General features: G+C 34.3%; 1 protein-coding gene across 1 annotated transcript in view; it reads left to right on the forward strand.

The window, feature by feature from the left end:
* The window catches only part of LOC126822304 (homeobox protein SIX1), a 34,393-nt gene extending 26,912 nt beyond the window's left edge, over positions 1-7,481 (forward strand). Inside the window, exon 2 of the mRNA XM_050551105.2 lies at positions 4,062-7,481. Coding sequence (XP_050407062.1) covers positions 4,062-4,299 — 238 coding nt within the window. The 3' untranslated portion in view covers positions 4,300-7,481. The remainder of the gene's footprint in view (positions 1-4,061) is intronic.
* Positions 7,482-17,166: the final 9,685 nt, after the last annotated feature.

The following is a 17,166-nucleotide window of genomic DNA, read 5'->3' on the forward strand; positions in this document are numbered from 1 at the left end:
ACCCCATTAACACCCCATCCACAAAAAACTGTTCCTTAAAATTTGAACATTCAGCGGTTTATCTAAATTTCCTGAAACAACTAATCTGAGTTTGCACTATGAAAACGAAACGAATAAGATATATTGTGTTCTAATATGAGATTGGATGCAGCTGAGTAATATTTTAATTTTAATCATTATTTATTTTTATTTTTTTTATTTTTTTTATATTTATTTTAGTATTATTAGAATATGAGTTGATACTAATTTATAACTGATTTAGATTGCGGTTGGTACTTTGTTTAAAAGCAACAATATTGGATTAAATTTGTAAATTTGCAATTTATTGTTGTGATGCTTATGTAATAAGAAATCGGTGTGATTGCATTAACAATAACACTTACATTACAGTTTCTGAGTTGTATTCATTGTCAGTATTTATATTTTGCATTTTGACATTTATCTTTTTTGATAGTCGAGCTTGAATAATGTTGCTCTATGGAAGGGAAATGACATCTGCTTATCAGATATAACATTGATATTATAACTTATGTGATTTATTAGTTTTACTAAAGCTCATAATCATACATTATATGACAGATTTCTTTAATTTAAACAACTTTAGTCAGTATCGGGTTACATTTTTTGTCGTATAGGAGTACATATTTTAACTAACATGTATGGTTTTAAAACGATACAGGTAAAATAAGATAATATAGCAGGTGTTACGATAATTTCAGAATTGAAAACGATGGTTTTTTGTGTGAGACAATTTCTTTGTTTCTTTTTTGACGTTAAATTTTAATAGGTTTTTAATATTTCAAGAAAAAAACAATCAGGATGTTTTGCAAGAAAACATACAAAATTACATCTTAAATTGTTAGCTAGGTTTGCTAGAAAGCGTAAGTATACGATACCTTGTACCGACCGCCCGCCACAATAGCTGATTACAGCAATACTTGGTCTCCAGAAGCCGAACTTACTGGGGGTGGTCACCGTATGGTATTATCTGAAAAAATAAATTTCCCACGGCAACAGCAATCATTGAACACGGTAGTCTTAATGAGGGATGACAATATCTGTTCAGTGACTTACACTTGTTCATCGACTTCCTATTATAAAATCGCTCCCAAATCCATGCGTAGTAATGGATGTGTGCAAAGGGCATGGTGTGCCTAGTTTGATTACCACCTGATTCCATCTCTCCATCCATTCAACTAATCATCTTGTGATTTTGAATTCTGGAGAGTGTCAAGAAATGCACCAATAGGCCCAACTACGAAACTATTATGCTTCTTTAACTTAGTATTTTCTCGTCCATTTTATAGGGGGTGTCTGTGTTATCTTGATTCTCAAATATCCGATACATCAAATAAAATTACACATCAACTTGTTAAACATCACTTCAAGTTGGTAACCGCAACAGATTTTCACACGATTTATATTACGTTTCCTTGCTAAACCGGTTTCAAATGCATTATCATGAGTTGCGTTTCCTACGGGAGCGCTAGTTATGTAACGTTTGAAGTATTTGACGGTAGCTTCTTAGTTATCAGTGATCATAAAATTTCCTATTTTAAAGGTTAAGAGTTTCTTAAAATACCCGAGCTTCAGTCAATCGTACAACCATAGGATGTCGTAGATTGCGGAAACCGGAAGTTGACAAGAGGACAGCACGAGCCATAATGACGGCTCTACAATTGTTACTTCCGCCCCCTGATTCCGATCTACAATTTAGATAATTCACGCCACTCTGCACCCACGCTCAGCTCTTTAAGCCGACCCAATTAATCCTCGTATTTGTTTATTTGTGTTATTTGAATTAATTTAGAATAACCTAGAGGATATATGACGTCAATTTAAACAATTCACGACGTCATCTGTTTAAAATTAAAGAAACCGGAAATACAAACCCAGATTTCAGTGTATGAAATGTACTAGAATTTAATTTATCTCTGTACTTGAATACAGTCTACATTCAACCAATTTAATTAAATGCAATGAAATGAAATTAGGTTTAACGTCCCACTGTAATTTAAATAGCAACGAATTCAAAAACTATAATATACGTAATTTATCTGCTTTCTGCAAGTTGACAACGAGATGTGTCTAAATTTTACCGGGCGTTTTTTTGTTTTTTGTTTATACAATTTACTATATTATAAGTGTTGTAAAATATAGAAATCTATACCGATTTGGTATACCAAGGGAGCAAATTTACATACATGTATTTGCATTTACGACTTAAGATATCCTTCGTTTCGTTCAAGAGTATGCATGAAAAAAAAATATATATATGTATAAAGTCTATTGTGTAGTTGGCAGCCTTCAAGCCTTGAATCATGTCCTGTTTTATCAATTGCCAACAATTACAACTGCAGTTTGCCAGAACTTGAATGGTCAAATCTTATCTAATAGTAGTACAACTAATAATACAGATTTGGCATACCAAGAAAGCGAATTCACATTTGGTATTTACGACTTAAGTAAAGTATCCTTTGCTTCATTCAAGATTTCCATGAACAAAGATATATGTATTAAGTCCATTGTGTAGTTGGCAGCCTTCCAGTCTGGAGTCGTGGTCTATTTTGTCCAAATCTTATTTAAGAAATACTAACTTTGATACCTGAACGATATATTGCATACTTAAAATTTGACAAGAAAAAAAGTGTTTTCTTTTCAAAGTATGATCTCTCTAACACTCAGAAACTCTCTGGTATGACAGTATTTTGTCCTTGCTATGGGTGGTTTTCCTTATGTACTTTAATATAAAAAACGTCATGACCACTTGAACGGCATTCCGCCATGCTTTACATAACCGTTAATCTCACAAACTGACCCTAAAAAAATTATGCAGACACGCTCATATATCCCCCAACCCAACCCACCGCCTCTCTATTTTGAGGACTGAGAGATACCCACTCTAATCATTTCTTACATGCCGAAATGCTAGAATCACGATTTCATCTCAGCAGACGAAACCGTGTCTGTTCAACTCGAAATATCAGATGAAGATATGACTTACAGTTTTATAATTAACCCGAATTTGTTTTAAACATTCCTTGAAGGTCATGTTAATGATGTTATCTTTGGACAAAATGGGCGTTTTTCTTTATATTTGTGAATGATTCCAGAAAGCAGACGAATCTTGACCTTGGGGTCAAGGGAGATAATGGTATATGTTACGAATTGCTATCGTTACGCCATTTAAACTAATGATAACGTTACGTAGAACTTTTACAATAAATTGTCTTGCTGTCCGATCCTGGACTCCTAATGTCACACTTTGTTTAAAATAGAAGAAATTTATTTTGACCTAACCCCTGTGCAAGCCTCCTTTAACACAGATAAAATCCAAAAAAGAAAAATGTTCCTGCACTTAAAATCATGACTCCGATAAACACTTAGATAAGATCTGTGGAAATACCAATAGTTCAAAGTTACCACCCCTGACTCCCGACTAAAACGACAAGGGGAAGTAGGGAACAGTGATTTCTGTGAGGTGTTGGCCGATTGGTTCTCTGTATCAATAAAACAATCATTTGCAAAAACATCACTAGATCTACTCGCTGGAAGAAATGTACACCTTGGAAGAAATGGTCACATATGAAATTATATGGACCCCGCCTTCCAGCATGATTAAAGCTATCTGGTTTAAGTTGTACTCTTAGTTAGTTTAGAATCCGATGTGTGGTTAGCTTCATCATGAGTTTAACTATTGCTAGTTGTACGTTCAACAATATTTGGAACTCGAAGACAGAAGCTGAGCTCCAGGTTTAGCTTTGGACGTTTTATGTTAACACTAGCGGATAACTAGCACTGCCCGATATCACTATTTTAGTTCATTCAGAATCAAATATGTCGTTAACTTGATTATATGGGTTGAAAGATTCTTGATAATTGCGAAGTTGGGCTCCAAATTTGGTTTTGGATTTGTTTTACTTTTACCTTTGAGTCTTTCAGGTGATTTAAATCCATGATAGCGTGATAAAGAACTTTGACACAAATTATCCTACATGGTTCTCGTTTAGTTTACAATTTTAGAAATTTTCATTAATGTTTGTTTCCTTTTTTATTTTCAGTGATATGACAGAAGAGTCTATGAAACATGCCATGCATCAAATGTGTAATATGAACCAATCAATGTTGACTCATGATTATGGCCGGGACTACAACATGGCGCCCAAAATGCTTGACGATATGAGGTCAAACTTTTCCATGCCTTTGGTAAAATCCGAACCTTTGCCTCCTCATTATTTCTGTTCACCTCAAATGGAACATCACCATCACCAACTTCATCACTCTGTGCCGCCAGTTTGACAGATGAATGATTACTAAAACATTGGCCAAAATAAAAACTGTTGAAATTCAAATATTCGAAACAACATCAAGTGTTTTTGCAACACTGAAACATTGAACAAACAGCAACAGCAACGTGTTGTAATTGTCGTCTGTTTGTTTGTTAATATTTGTGAATCGATGTTTTGTTGTGTTTAAACTATTTAACTTGCGACGATGGTGGTATTAAACAACAGAAGTATTTCTGGTCTCCGGGGAGCGTTTTGTTTTAAAGAAAGAAATTAGATGTAGTAATTGATAGTTATTTTGATCCAAAATAATCAATCGCGCTCGCCAGTCATCATTAATTTGCTGAAAGCTGCGGCTACATTTGACGAAGGTTAGTTCGTCTCCTCAGCTAAACCTATAGAGGCGACTTCAGTGACGACGCTGTAATAACGTTTACTATTTTAGTGTTATGTTGTTTAATAATACATATTGTGAATTAAGGCCATTGCGAAAAGAGCAAAATTGATTTTATTGATCACATTGATCTTGTTTAAAGCTGACCTAAGCCAAAAATGATTAATTTATAGGAACATACTACATTACGTACCAGATTGAAAATATCCCATGAAGTCGAGTAGATGAATTTGTCTTTCATTTGATCGTCGAAATTTATACCAGGAGATATCAGAAATTCAATGATTGATCAGGGAGCACCAACTAATTTAACTATTCACGTTGGTGTAGAACGTTGTAAAATTACAGATATTCTTAATGGTGCATTCCAACCAAAGACCGTAGAAGAAAATACGAAGTATTTTATTCCAAGATTATACAATACAGCATAGTATTGATCGACCAAAGATTTTTATTGTTTGTAATATAAATAAAGCCTTGTGTAAATATTAAATACGATGTCTTATAAGACACCACTTATGACACAAATATATCGTGTATGTAATATAGGATGTAGTATTCAAGTTAAGTACAAATTAAACGCACACGTTTCTATGTGGAATGCATGTACGATTGATATTAATGACTATAATCTTTTGTTGCGAGACAATTAGGTTTGGTTCAAGTTGGAAGTATAATAAAATAGTATTGAAAATATATTTTTATCTACATTTGTATTAGACCTTTTATAAACCAAAAGAAATTTATTAATGAAATACATTTTGATATATTTTCCTTTCTTTATCATATTTAATTCCTTGTGGTCTATCCCGTGCATCTGAACAAAAATCTAAAATCTTTCTTAACTGGGTGACTTTTTATTTTATCTATTGGGCCTATTGTTAGCTATTGTAAAGGAGCTAAATCTCTCTTTTTTGGCACCTACAAATGGACACAAATGGGTCGCAACGCATATAATAATGTAATATGAATGTATATAAACTAATTTACATTCAATCGTTTCTGTTTTACTGTAATTTCTAATCAGTTATGTTCGGCGAAATACGCGATGAGTCAAAATTGAATGGCAGTCTGGTTCATCGAGTCACTTCATTACAAATGGCGCCCGATAGCATTCTCGCACGCGATTCTCTGCCAATTTTAAAATTTTCATTTTGTCTTAACTATTGGATATTAGAAGCCAACATCAATGTTGATTTAAATCGACCAATAAGCTGTGTTTGCGATTAAACTTAAATTGTCACGGTATGATTAATTGAATTAAATAGGCTAAATAATTATAGTGATATAATTCATGGTTTCCACATAATATGTGTTTTATAGAATGTCCCCAGCAAGAAACCGTACTTCACATTAAGTATCAATATGTGTTATTTTATTGTTTTGTTTGTATTATTATATAAAAAGTGCTATTTTCTAATTTGTGCTAACCAAAATCTGAGCTAAGATTTTCTGATTATTCAATTGTCCAATGGTATATGATATTACGTCGCTTTATTTAATACCTTTCTAAATCGCCGTTATTGAACGTAATATTTAACGTTTTTACTCTGAAACGTCGTTATTCAGCCGATATCGGTTGCATTTGTGATGTCAGAGATATATCATATCGTTGTTTTTGCAATCGTTACAGTACGCTACTTTATAAACACAGATCTGTTCCAACGACGATGTAACGTGCTTTAATACAAACAATTTAACATCAACCACTTATATCGGCCAAAGATTTTTATTTTAATGTTTTATTGAAAAAATGACTACGAGACTTACTAAGCCTAAGATGTACATAGTTAAACACTTTATCGTTGAAATAATTAAACTCTTTCAGTTGACCTACTGCTATATTATTATAGCTGTTGTTGGTAGTTAAATACGGTTTACAAATGTAACATTTAATATTGAAATTTGAATCATATGAATTATATACTCGAGTGTATTAATTATTGGAGGTTCTCAGTTGACCCTATACAGGAAATCAAATAGCCGGAATAAAATTAGAGTAATTACTTATCAAATTTACGTTGGTCATTGATTTATTTATATATGCATACATCCGTGTATAATTGACGATTGCTTCCATGAACTATTTAAAATAAATCCTTGGTGGTTTTTTTTTTTGTTCTGAAAACCTCATTAGCCTTTTGCTGAGATTATTTTCGGTTCTTCTTTGCTACACTTTATAATTATGTCTTGTGTACCAATTTTGTTACATTTGCAAAATTTGTTATTGGATGTTTATAAATATGTTAATTTTTTATTTGATTGAATCACATTTTCAAATGAACTAAATTTTAAAGTCATGATTTATTTTTTCTTTTAAATACATTGCGGTTAAGCTGTAACAAGTTTTACCTTAAATCTGCAAGTATATATAATTATTTTCAACTAGTAGCTTTTAATTTTGTGCCATTGATATCATTAAATATTATTTATATTACTGTCCATTGAAAATTCCACCAAGCTGCAATATTAATGAAATGTGAGGTTTTTATCATTTAAAAATCAGGCGCTCGCGGGTGTACTTTGAATATTTATTTGATTTAGCAACTGTCTAGCAAATTTTAGACCCTTTTCTGTAAAGCTTTGCAATTAAATCTCAGTTTCACACCAGGATAATAAAAGCAGACTAGCTTCTAGAGATTATCCCAACAATGCCTTATACATGCATGTACATTCCCTTTTAAACGAGAATACATTGACTATAGGCGGTCATCTTGTATTATAAATATATACATATAAATATCATATTTTAAAAAAGTGTTGTTTGTTGTCTTAAAAATAAAATTTGAAATATTTTACAATTATCTGTGTTTGATTTTTATACGCCCACATTTTCATGTGGACGTATTTTGTCGTCGCCCCAGTCCGCCCGCCAGTCGGTTCACATTAAGTTTGTGGACACTCTACAGGTCATAATTTTTATCCCATTTTAACGAAACTTGAAATATAGTTGTATCTCACAAATATCTCAGTTCCTTTCGAAATTGGTGTGTATCGGACCGTAACTTCATGGATTATAGCCCCTAATTTTGAGCTTGGGGACATTCTAGAGTTCACAATTTTTATCCGATTTAAAAACCCGTTCAAATATATCACCGTTACACCACAATGATGATTGAGTTAGTATTAAGTGAAAATCTGACGAAACTGTCAGACAAAATGGCCGCTCTATATACGCAAGTAGTGTTAAAGTAAGTAATACTCACGCATATCGATCTCTGATGGCCCCTGCTTGTACGAAAAAACCGCGATTTTAGCTTGTGAACCCTCTTTAGGTCAGAATTTTTAATGCAATTTTAAAAATCGTTTGAATATTGATGATTGAGTTCAAATTTCGTAAAAATCGGACCAAAACTGCCTGACAAAATGACCTCTCCTTGAACTCAAATAGTGTAAAAGTATTCAATACCAAGGTTGTGGCCCAGCTAGAGGTCACAATTTTTGTCCGATTTTGATGAAAGTTAAAATATATGTTTCGATATTAACGCATATCGGATCGTATCTTCCTAGACTATGGCACCTGATTGTTAAAAAAATCCAGTTTTTAGGTTGTGAACCCTCTAGAAGTCACAATTTGTTTTATCCGATTTTAAAAAAAAACGTTTAAATATATCAGTGTTAAACCTATAAAAGTTGGGTTCGAATTTCGTGAAAATCAGACAGAAACTGTCCGACAGCTTGTTTTCTGTCCATCTCATAACACCTGTTACAAAAATGCGCTGTATTATATGATATGTCATTGTCTGTTAATCCGTCCAACTTTGGAGCTTTGCACAGCTGTTACTAAGACATAGCCTGCCATAGATGTGCAGTTCTTTGTTTTAGACTGATTTAGTAATCATTGTGTCGCTCATTATTTTATCACTCTACAGACAAAAGAATTTTGGAATGCAATGACTGGTAAATTTGGATTATTTAAAACTTGGCACATATTATAGGTTCCATCACCTATCGTATGGCAGCTTCATTAAAGAAGAAGTCCCCAATTCTATGGATATCCGAAAACCTGTCGTTTAAGTATGCAAATCAGAATTCACGGTGTCCGCTCAAAATATTGTGCTGTGGAGAAATGATCGCCCAATTTTTTTTGTATTTTTTTATTTATTTAAACAATTTTTTACTCACGGAATACCGAAACAAGCGAATGGCTTATATAGAACCCTCGTCTCCAATTTTTCATAGTGACCTGAAACCGCGGTTATACGATACCAACAGGCAATTAAAACACAACAAAAATTATGTTACTCGTTGGAAAACAAAAAGGAACGCAAAAGTATTTGTAAAAGATACATTCCCATGAAAGTATTTATCGAGTAGTTATTGCCAATAAAAGTTTGGCAAATTTGGTATGGAATAGTCGGGTCACAACCCCCATATCCGTGAACATTTGACGGGGAACAAGGTTTGCCAATGTTTCTGATAGAAGGGATCGTAGTGAAGATATTTGTAGTTTGCTACCTCTGAAAGCTACGGGCTAACTCGGAGAACAAGGTTTGGCGAAGGTTTTTGATAGAAACGACCCTAGTGAAGATATTTGTAGTTTGCTACCTTTGAAACCTACGGGCTAACTCCAGGAGGGCCGAAAATCCAAGATGGCCGTCTAAGATTGACCTTGACAAACATTGTCGGCGATTTCACAAACGATTGATCCAATATGGCCTCCAAAATTTCAGATGAAATAAACCTTTTAGTTTTACAACAAAGGTAACAGCGATAATTTCAAATTTCAACAAACCTAATTTGATTTCACTCTTTGAGTGGATTCCCCATGAGCGCATCTGGACAAGCACCACTCAATCAACATACCTACGAGGGGTTCACGAGGGGTCCAAAATTTTCTCAATCAAGTTGCTTTTGCACCAAAAATTTTGGGATCAAGCAATTTCATTAGACTAAATCTCAACAAGCAACAGTCATGTCACTATTTATCAAAATTCTTCAACTCTTACCGCGTTTCAGAGATATCCATTCCGCCATTATAAAAATGTACTCAGACTTAACTTCTATTTGACCCTTAAATGTGTTGTGACTTGAGTGCCCACATGTATACAGTTTGAAAAGACTATATATAAATGCCCAAATTCGGAAGTGATCACGGATATTTGAAAAAAAAAACAGAACAAAAAGAACTGTTCAGTAACTTGCAAGCATACGATTTATACTGCGTACCACGCGTTTACGACATGATCGGGATAATATAAGACAAAGGGCCAAAAATGCTATCAATCCTACGTTATGCTGCATTACAGACTCTAGAATTCACATTGATCTCTTGGACATGGCTGGAAAGTGTATGAGACACACACGATGCCCATAATAACAATGCTTCTCAATCTGAGTGTGCAAGTCCGATAGATGACTCAAAATACTCAGACTCTGGACACGTCATGTTTTGTGACATTATAAACCTGTAACGGTAAATCTCTTTGATCTTTGAGGTATATTCTATGCCCGGAATAACTTGAGGTCTGAAAGTCGAGGGCGGCTTTGAATATACACAGGGGAATTTGGGGTTATTCTTCTGAAAGTTTTTCTTTAAACCTGTAACAGGTTATTCTTCCAGGGTAGGTTTTTTTTCATAAGAAAACATGATCTAAGGTTTTTCTTATGGGAATTCTGGGATATTCTCATTTTGCGTACATGTAAACATAGACGGTTTATAAGCAAGATAAATTCCTCGACTTCGGTTATGCTGGCGAAGAAAATCTTCGGAAAAAACCCTCGACAGAAAAACTCGGCCTGTCGGCCTCGGTTTTTCTTTTTCTCGGGTTATTTTCTTCAGTCTTTCTTTCCCCAGCATAACCTCAGTCTCATGCTTTATCCTACACTTAACGAGTCATACTGCGGAATACATTTTTATATAGTGCTTTATACTGTATTATGATAGCTGTAATATATGAAGGATGAGATTCATGGATATCTGGAACAATTTATGGTTGTTATAATTACATGTGTAGGTCTGTGGTCGGAAAAATCCTTAATATTTGTATGCTATCTCATTTAAAATTCGTGTTTCTTGTCCCTCACAATCCACGAAACCAGTATCACAGGTTGCTATTAGTAGTAAAAGAATACTTTTCAATCCAATTTCTATCGTCATTTTGGATTTTGGAGGCCATATTGGATCAATCGTTTGAGAATTGAATCGGAAACTGTCCAAAACACAGGTCATTTCGTAGAGAATGTTTGTCAAGGTCAATCTCAGACCGCCATCTTGGGTTTTCGGCTCGCCTGGAGTTAGCCCGTAGATTTCAGAGGTAGCACACTACAAATATTTTCACTAGGGTCCTTTCTATCAAAAACCATCACCAAACCTGGGGGTTGTGATCCGACTAGGAAAGTAGAGACGCACAATCTTACTAGCAAAGTACCGGATTTCCCTAAAACACCCACGGGACACGCACAAGACAAAAATTGTGAGGGTATCCTTAACAGACAGTCCGTCTCCTCTAGTGACGTATGTATGGGGCGCTTCTTATCTATTGAGAGAATAAACGTCCAGGAATTTACTTCTGTTTCCATATTTATGGTAAATTGACAGCAACTATTGACAAAGCTGTTCTCTTTCAAACAAGTCACGAGATATACAGATGGTGAGAATAGATTCTGTGGGAGTTTTGAAAGGGATATGAAACAAACTTTTGATAGATAATTAGTTAGTTTGAATATGTTTTTAGCCCAAATATATCATCATATTAATTTGCAATATCACCATTCCTCGTTTATTTATCCGTCTTTAGGGTTTACCTAATCTTTCCCATATTATTCTCGATTGTTGGGACACTGGGATTTTTACACACGTATGATATATTGGCACGCTATGAAAACGCAGCACATTTATAATGATGGTGAGAAATACACTTTAATCTTGCAATTCTGGGCCCTGTTTCACGAAATTTTAACTAAAGATAAAATCCAAATTTTAGTAGATACTTCAATTTTGATTGGCTAAGCACTAAAATCAATCTAATATTATCCAATCAAATTACTAAAATTTGAATTTTACTTTAGTTACAATTTCGTGAAACAGGCCCCTGTAATAACATCAGATCCCGACATAGTGTTTTCATGATCGAATAGTTGTGAACACTAAAAAAAAACCCTATAGAGTGGGATTGCTGACAATTACGATGCTATGGTGCTGACATGGTGTATAAAATGTGGCTTTTATAAGGCTATAAAGAGTCAGTATAAGTCCTACAGTTCTGTTAAAGACGCGACTACATGCCGATATTGTTGAATATGCATATCTCTACCATATCTTACCTTGTCGGTCCCTTTTTGCAATACTTTAGGCGCTACACCCCCCCCCCCTCCACGCCCTTGTCGGTTCTAGTCGGGGGATAGTACGACCGCTCCATTCAAATCAGTGTCAGTGCATGGTGCGTTTTAGCTGCGTCTGAGTATGACGACAGCATGACAAACAAGACAGTTTGTCATTGAAATGAGATCCGTGTTCGCTGTATGTGATATAATAGATATCGTTTATGCAGAATCAAGTCTTTCTAAATATAATTTATCTTATAAAAACAAAAATCACATGTTTCAATTAACGGACCTAATGTTTGGCTTCTTTATATTCATACACACATTTCTCTTTATATTCACGCTCTCACCTTCAGAGCTGCGTATAAAGAAAATATGATTTACTTCAAATCACTTTTCACGTTTATTCAAAATTATTTACAACTTATTATGTCCTTTATTTACTTTACAAATATAAATTTGCTTGATTGTCATTTTAATTATACTAAAAGAGGTTCTGTTGCATCTCTTGTAAGATACATCGCTCACAGAATTTGAAATGTATATCATATCGTACTACTAATGTTTTATACTTTTTATTATAATTCGTAGGCGGGTTTGTGCATATTCGTAGAAAGTCAAGCCCAATTTCATTTCGTTTTATCACAAATCAAAGGTTCATTTTTATAAGGGTGACGACTTGTACGTGGCATCGTGTAGAAAAAATAGTCCCACTTTCTTACTTTAAATTAAACATACATTATGCAAGAGCTATATCTGCCTATTGCATGTCTTTCTTTAGGCTTGAAATGTTATATAAAATATTAATTAGACATTTATTAACAAAACAAGACCATAATCAACTTTCGGTGGCATCGGATACTCCAGATTTTAACTAGATTAGAACGGTTCGCCATTTAAAAATTTAATTTAAAAATAGTAAAGCGAGACTAAGTCTCGATACCAGTGCGCTGGTTACCACAATGCACACATTTTGTCAAAACAACACACATTGATAACTTGGCTCAGAATAAAGTAATTTGAATGAAATTTAAATATTTTCATTTTACATTATCTATTTTTGAGCTTTTATAGCAAGAATGACCAGTTCTTTATCTAAATCTTACATAATGTATCTTTAATATGACGTTTTGGTATCGTCTAAATGTCTCACATATCATTTAACATCATGGATGCGTACATTAAACCAAACTATACTTGTTTCATCAGATCTTATTTTTTACATGTCAAACAAAATAACCATATCCTTATACCCCTATTCATTTCTTTTCGTTGAGTTCGGAAAGTATTATAAACACAGCCACACCTGTGTCCCGTATATTTGATACGGAGTGTAGCAACTAGGGTTAAATGACATTAGATACCTTTCTGATAATTAATTTCTCATCACGATATTGTGTTGCTGGGTGGCGCTACGAACACAGCCGGGTCTGAAGAGGCTGGTGATCTCTATTGATTAACAGCCCACATACCATGCCTGTGTGAATATATCGCCAGCAGCAAGAATCCTCCCAAGAATTCGTTTTGCTTCATATTATGGGAGAATTTGTGAGGATTACAATCGGCTCGGACCGCTACTGTTTTGACAGTTGGTCGATCAGAATCCGCGTGGGGGCTCGTTTAAATTATAATTGTTTGTGAATTGGTAATATTACAAGGGGCGATAATTCCAGATATAATGTTACGTCTACGATTGAAATAAAGCCATCCCACGGGTCACTAATTTTATGAATATCCCAAAATGGAAATAACAAAATATTTTGATAAGAAATAATGAAAACATTTATGTTGCGCTTCTATACATCGATGATACAATGGGCAAAAACTTCACTTAGAATAGGCCTAGAGCTATTAAGGCTCATTTATTTTCCGACTTATTTTCGTTTATGTCTCAGGATACGTAAAGGATAATTGTATATAGCTCAGTTTGGAAGGAAAATATCGGTCAGCCATCAATTTATTGTCCAGGTTTAGCTAAATCGAACCTTTCAGGTAATGTAGTTAGTTGTTATGCAGATACAAGATAAATTTCGTGTATTCCAAACAATGAGAAATATTCAAATTACCTGTTTTAACTTTTGTCGTCCTCCTGTGGCATGCGGATTAGACTTTAAATTCAATCCACCTCGCACGCTGCCTTTTTAATAATACACTGCAGTGAAAATTCAAGTTAATGATAGATTTTAGTTGACTTTAGGATTTAGTGAATATTCATGACTTTGAGACCTTATAGATTTGAAGGATTGGTTAAACAAGATAGTTGCATATTTACCAATCTGATTAAAACACAGATGTATTTCTTTTCGATCTTTTATAGTTCAAATTTTCGTTTTACTTGTCTTCATTACATCATGTAGTGGAGGCCATCGAAAATATAGAAAACGAAACGAAATATAGATCTTTATTTTAATCTGATTGCATGTTTACTAGTATGCTGGTTCCAATTTGGGTATCTCAGAATCACCAATCAACCACGTGCATGCTTTAGACCAAGACATCACCAATTGTTCCTCCATCTGTGAGCGAACGCGCTCAGCCCGACAGAAAATTTTGACAAAATTAAAACCGGGCTCAGAGACAAGAATTAACATTTTAGTCTGTCGAAAACACTGGGTCGGCTACGTTTACTAATCAGTCAAATAACCATAAAAGCAGTGGAGGTAATAAGTCAGTAAGTAAGTGAGTAAGTTTTATTGAATAAAAACGCCCACGGGGAGCAGCATACAATTACAAAATTAGCATTAATAAGAGAGTTGGGACTACGTGTATTGGGCGTATTCCACGATTTACGTGGATATCTTTTATTTAGGGGTTACCCGTCGGATCAAATAATTTATGGTCGTAAAATACAATTTTACCTACTTTGTTCATAACCACCCAACTGGTCGATAATAGATAGAACAAATCGACAAACAAACACCTTTAAGTTTAATTTTGGTGTCATTTCATGTTGAAATTAGAACTGTGTTGCTTTATATATATATATATATATGGCTATAGCTTTTACATGTTTAAATATATTTTTCGATTCCTGACCACCCCGCACCCCCCCCCCCTCTAACTGACGCTGAGCGCAGGAAATAGCGTTTGTAGTAGACTAATTTTCAACGTTTTCAGGGGGTAGACCCAAGACTCCCATAGGTGCGTTTTTCACCCACGACAAACGCGGTGGGGTGGCTTCACTACCCGCGGCACCGCTGACCGTAAAGATTTTTTCCCCAACGGACTTATTTGACACTTCCCCCAAAGGTCCTTACTCTGTCTACAAGCTCCGAGGAAGATACTTGACTGCACTGAAAGTACATCTCCGACTTCATTCTCTTTGTTATATACCAAATAGATGTCAGAATCGCTTTCTTAATCATTTTGTATTCCCTGAGTATATTCGTCTCCGAATAATATTGATTATAAGTAGCTGAAGCAAAACACCGTAGAATTATAGAAAATGCAAACACTGACCAATTCTGAATAACATGTTATACCGGCGTTCGTTAATTTAAAACTAGAACATCTTTATCTCAATAATCAGTTGACAGCTTTGTCTGAAATTCTACATACACTCTATTTTGAACATATTAAATCTGACTATGTTCGTCAGTCATTCATTTTGCCAATTCAAAATTTCTGAGTTAATGCAAATAACGTTTTTTTTTGTTTCTATGGACTTGATATTTTGTGTTGTGGATAATTCTTATTCCGGATCATATCTCATGAACTGTTTAAGATATCATTATACGAAACTTTAAACACACACCAACCTATTCCCATGCACTTTGACTTAGCTTTTGGTATACGATTATTATCCCCCAGCGCAATTCAGAAACCATCTAAAATCTAAGATATCTTTATGAAACATTATATTTTTTTTTTTCAAACTTCATAAATCTAAAACTGTGTTCAATCTCTGGATAATTTGATTGTGTAATTCTAAAACCTTATGATGGTAGTAGTGTGCATTTGGGTTCAATTTTTGTCAACTATAGCCAAGTAGCATAATTATTGGGATGCCTAATACTATTTGCTAGACGTCTTTAACGTGCACACTACTATAGAATTTTTGGTTGTTGATTACTAATAACACAGAGATTGTTCATCCCTGTACCTTACAAAACATGTCCAGGGCGCGGCATGTTGTTGACTGAATTGCGTGTTTTGCGATGGGTTTCTTTGGGGGTTTTTTTAGTGATTACATTTAATTCTTTTACTTCGGTGCGAAAACCACGCCTGTATTATCATTACCAAAAATATATTTATTGTTAGATGTTATCAATTTGTCATAGGGAATTTTAGGACAAGGTAAATAGTTGTAGCGTATCTTTATTGCCGGCTATAAGGCTTAGTGACGATCGTTGGCGATTTCTTGTGGATAAACTCCAGTCCTTGCTCTCTAATCATAGGCTACGGATGGTACAAAGGCCACAAGTAATTCCCTTGAGGTACAAAGCGGAGGGCCTAATACCCTAGCTTACTTCCCGCGACAATAAAGACATTATTTCACCCACAATATTAATTCTAAATAACCTATATTTTCTTCATAAAATAAAAATCAACGTCAATCACGTGACCCGGGGCCTTATCTGACCCGGTCAATATAAGGTCATAAATTTGATTAACCAGTCATTGATTTCTCTTAAAAGTTTATAATAAATTCCATTAATCTTTTTAATCGAGACTATGGAATTATAGGGCGGGTATTCGCGATCACCCTGCCTGTAGCGATTTATGTACATAATATATTATAAATTAACTCTGCGATTAGTCCTGTTTGTGAATATGAGGCAAATTGGACGATATCTGAGAATGAAATATCTAATCAATATATTTAGGAACTAGCCGAGTAATTCACTACTGGACAGAACGTGATATAATTAGAGGTGGTGGGAAGAATGTTAGTTCTTTTACGACGCAGGATGTTTTTTTGTTCCTATTTTGACAGATGTGTGATAAGTTACCGTGTTTGAAGACACCACATGTCAAACAGAGAAAACATCAAATTTTAAAAAATTAAATATTGTTGTCTGTGTGGTCTAATTATTCTTTGGGTGACAGACAAAACATGTTAATAATTCAAATCAAACAAATCGTAATCGGAAATAAAATTGTCATACAAAGGATGTGTTATTTTTAATATATATATTTCAACCAGTTTGCACTAATATTAATTAATATATTTACTTATTACATGTACATTACTTTTGGGTGTGAATTTTGGGAGTGATT

The sequence above is a fragment of the Patella vulgata genome, chromosome 5 (assembly GCF_932274485.2).
Source record: "Patella vulgata chromosome 5, xgPatVulg1.2, whole genome shotgun sequence".
NCBI lineage: Eukaryota > Metazoa > Mollusca > Gastropoda > Patellidae > Patella > Patella vulgata.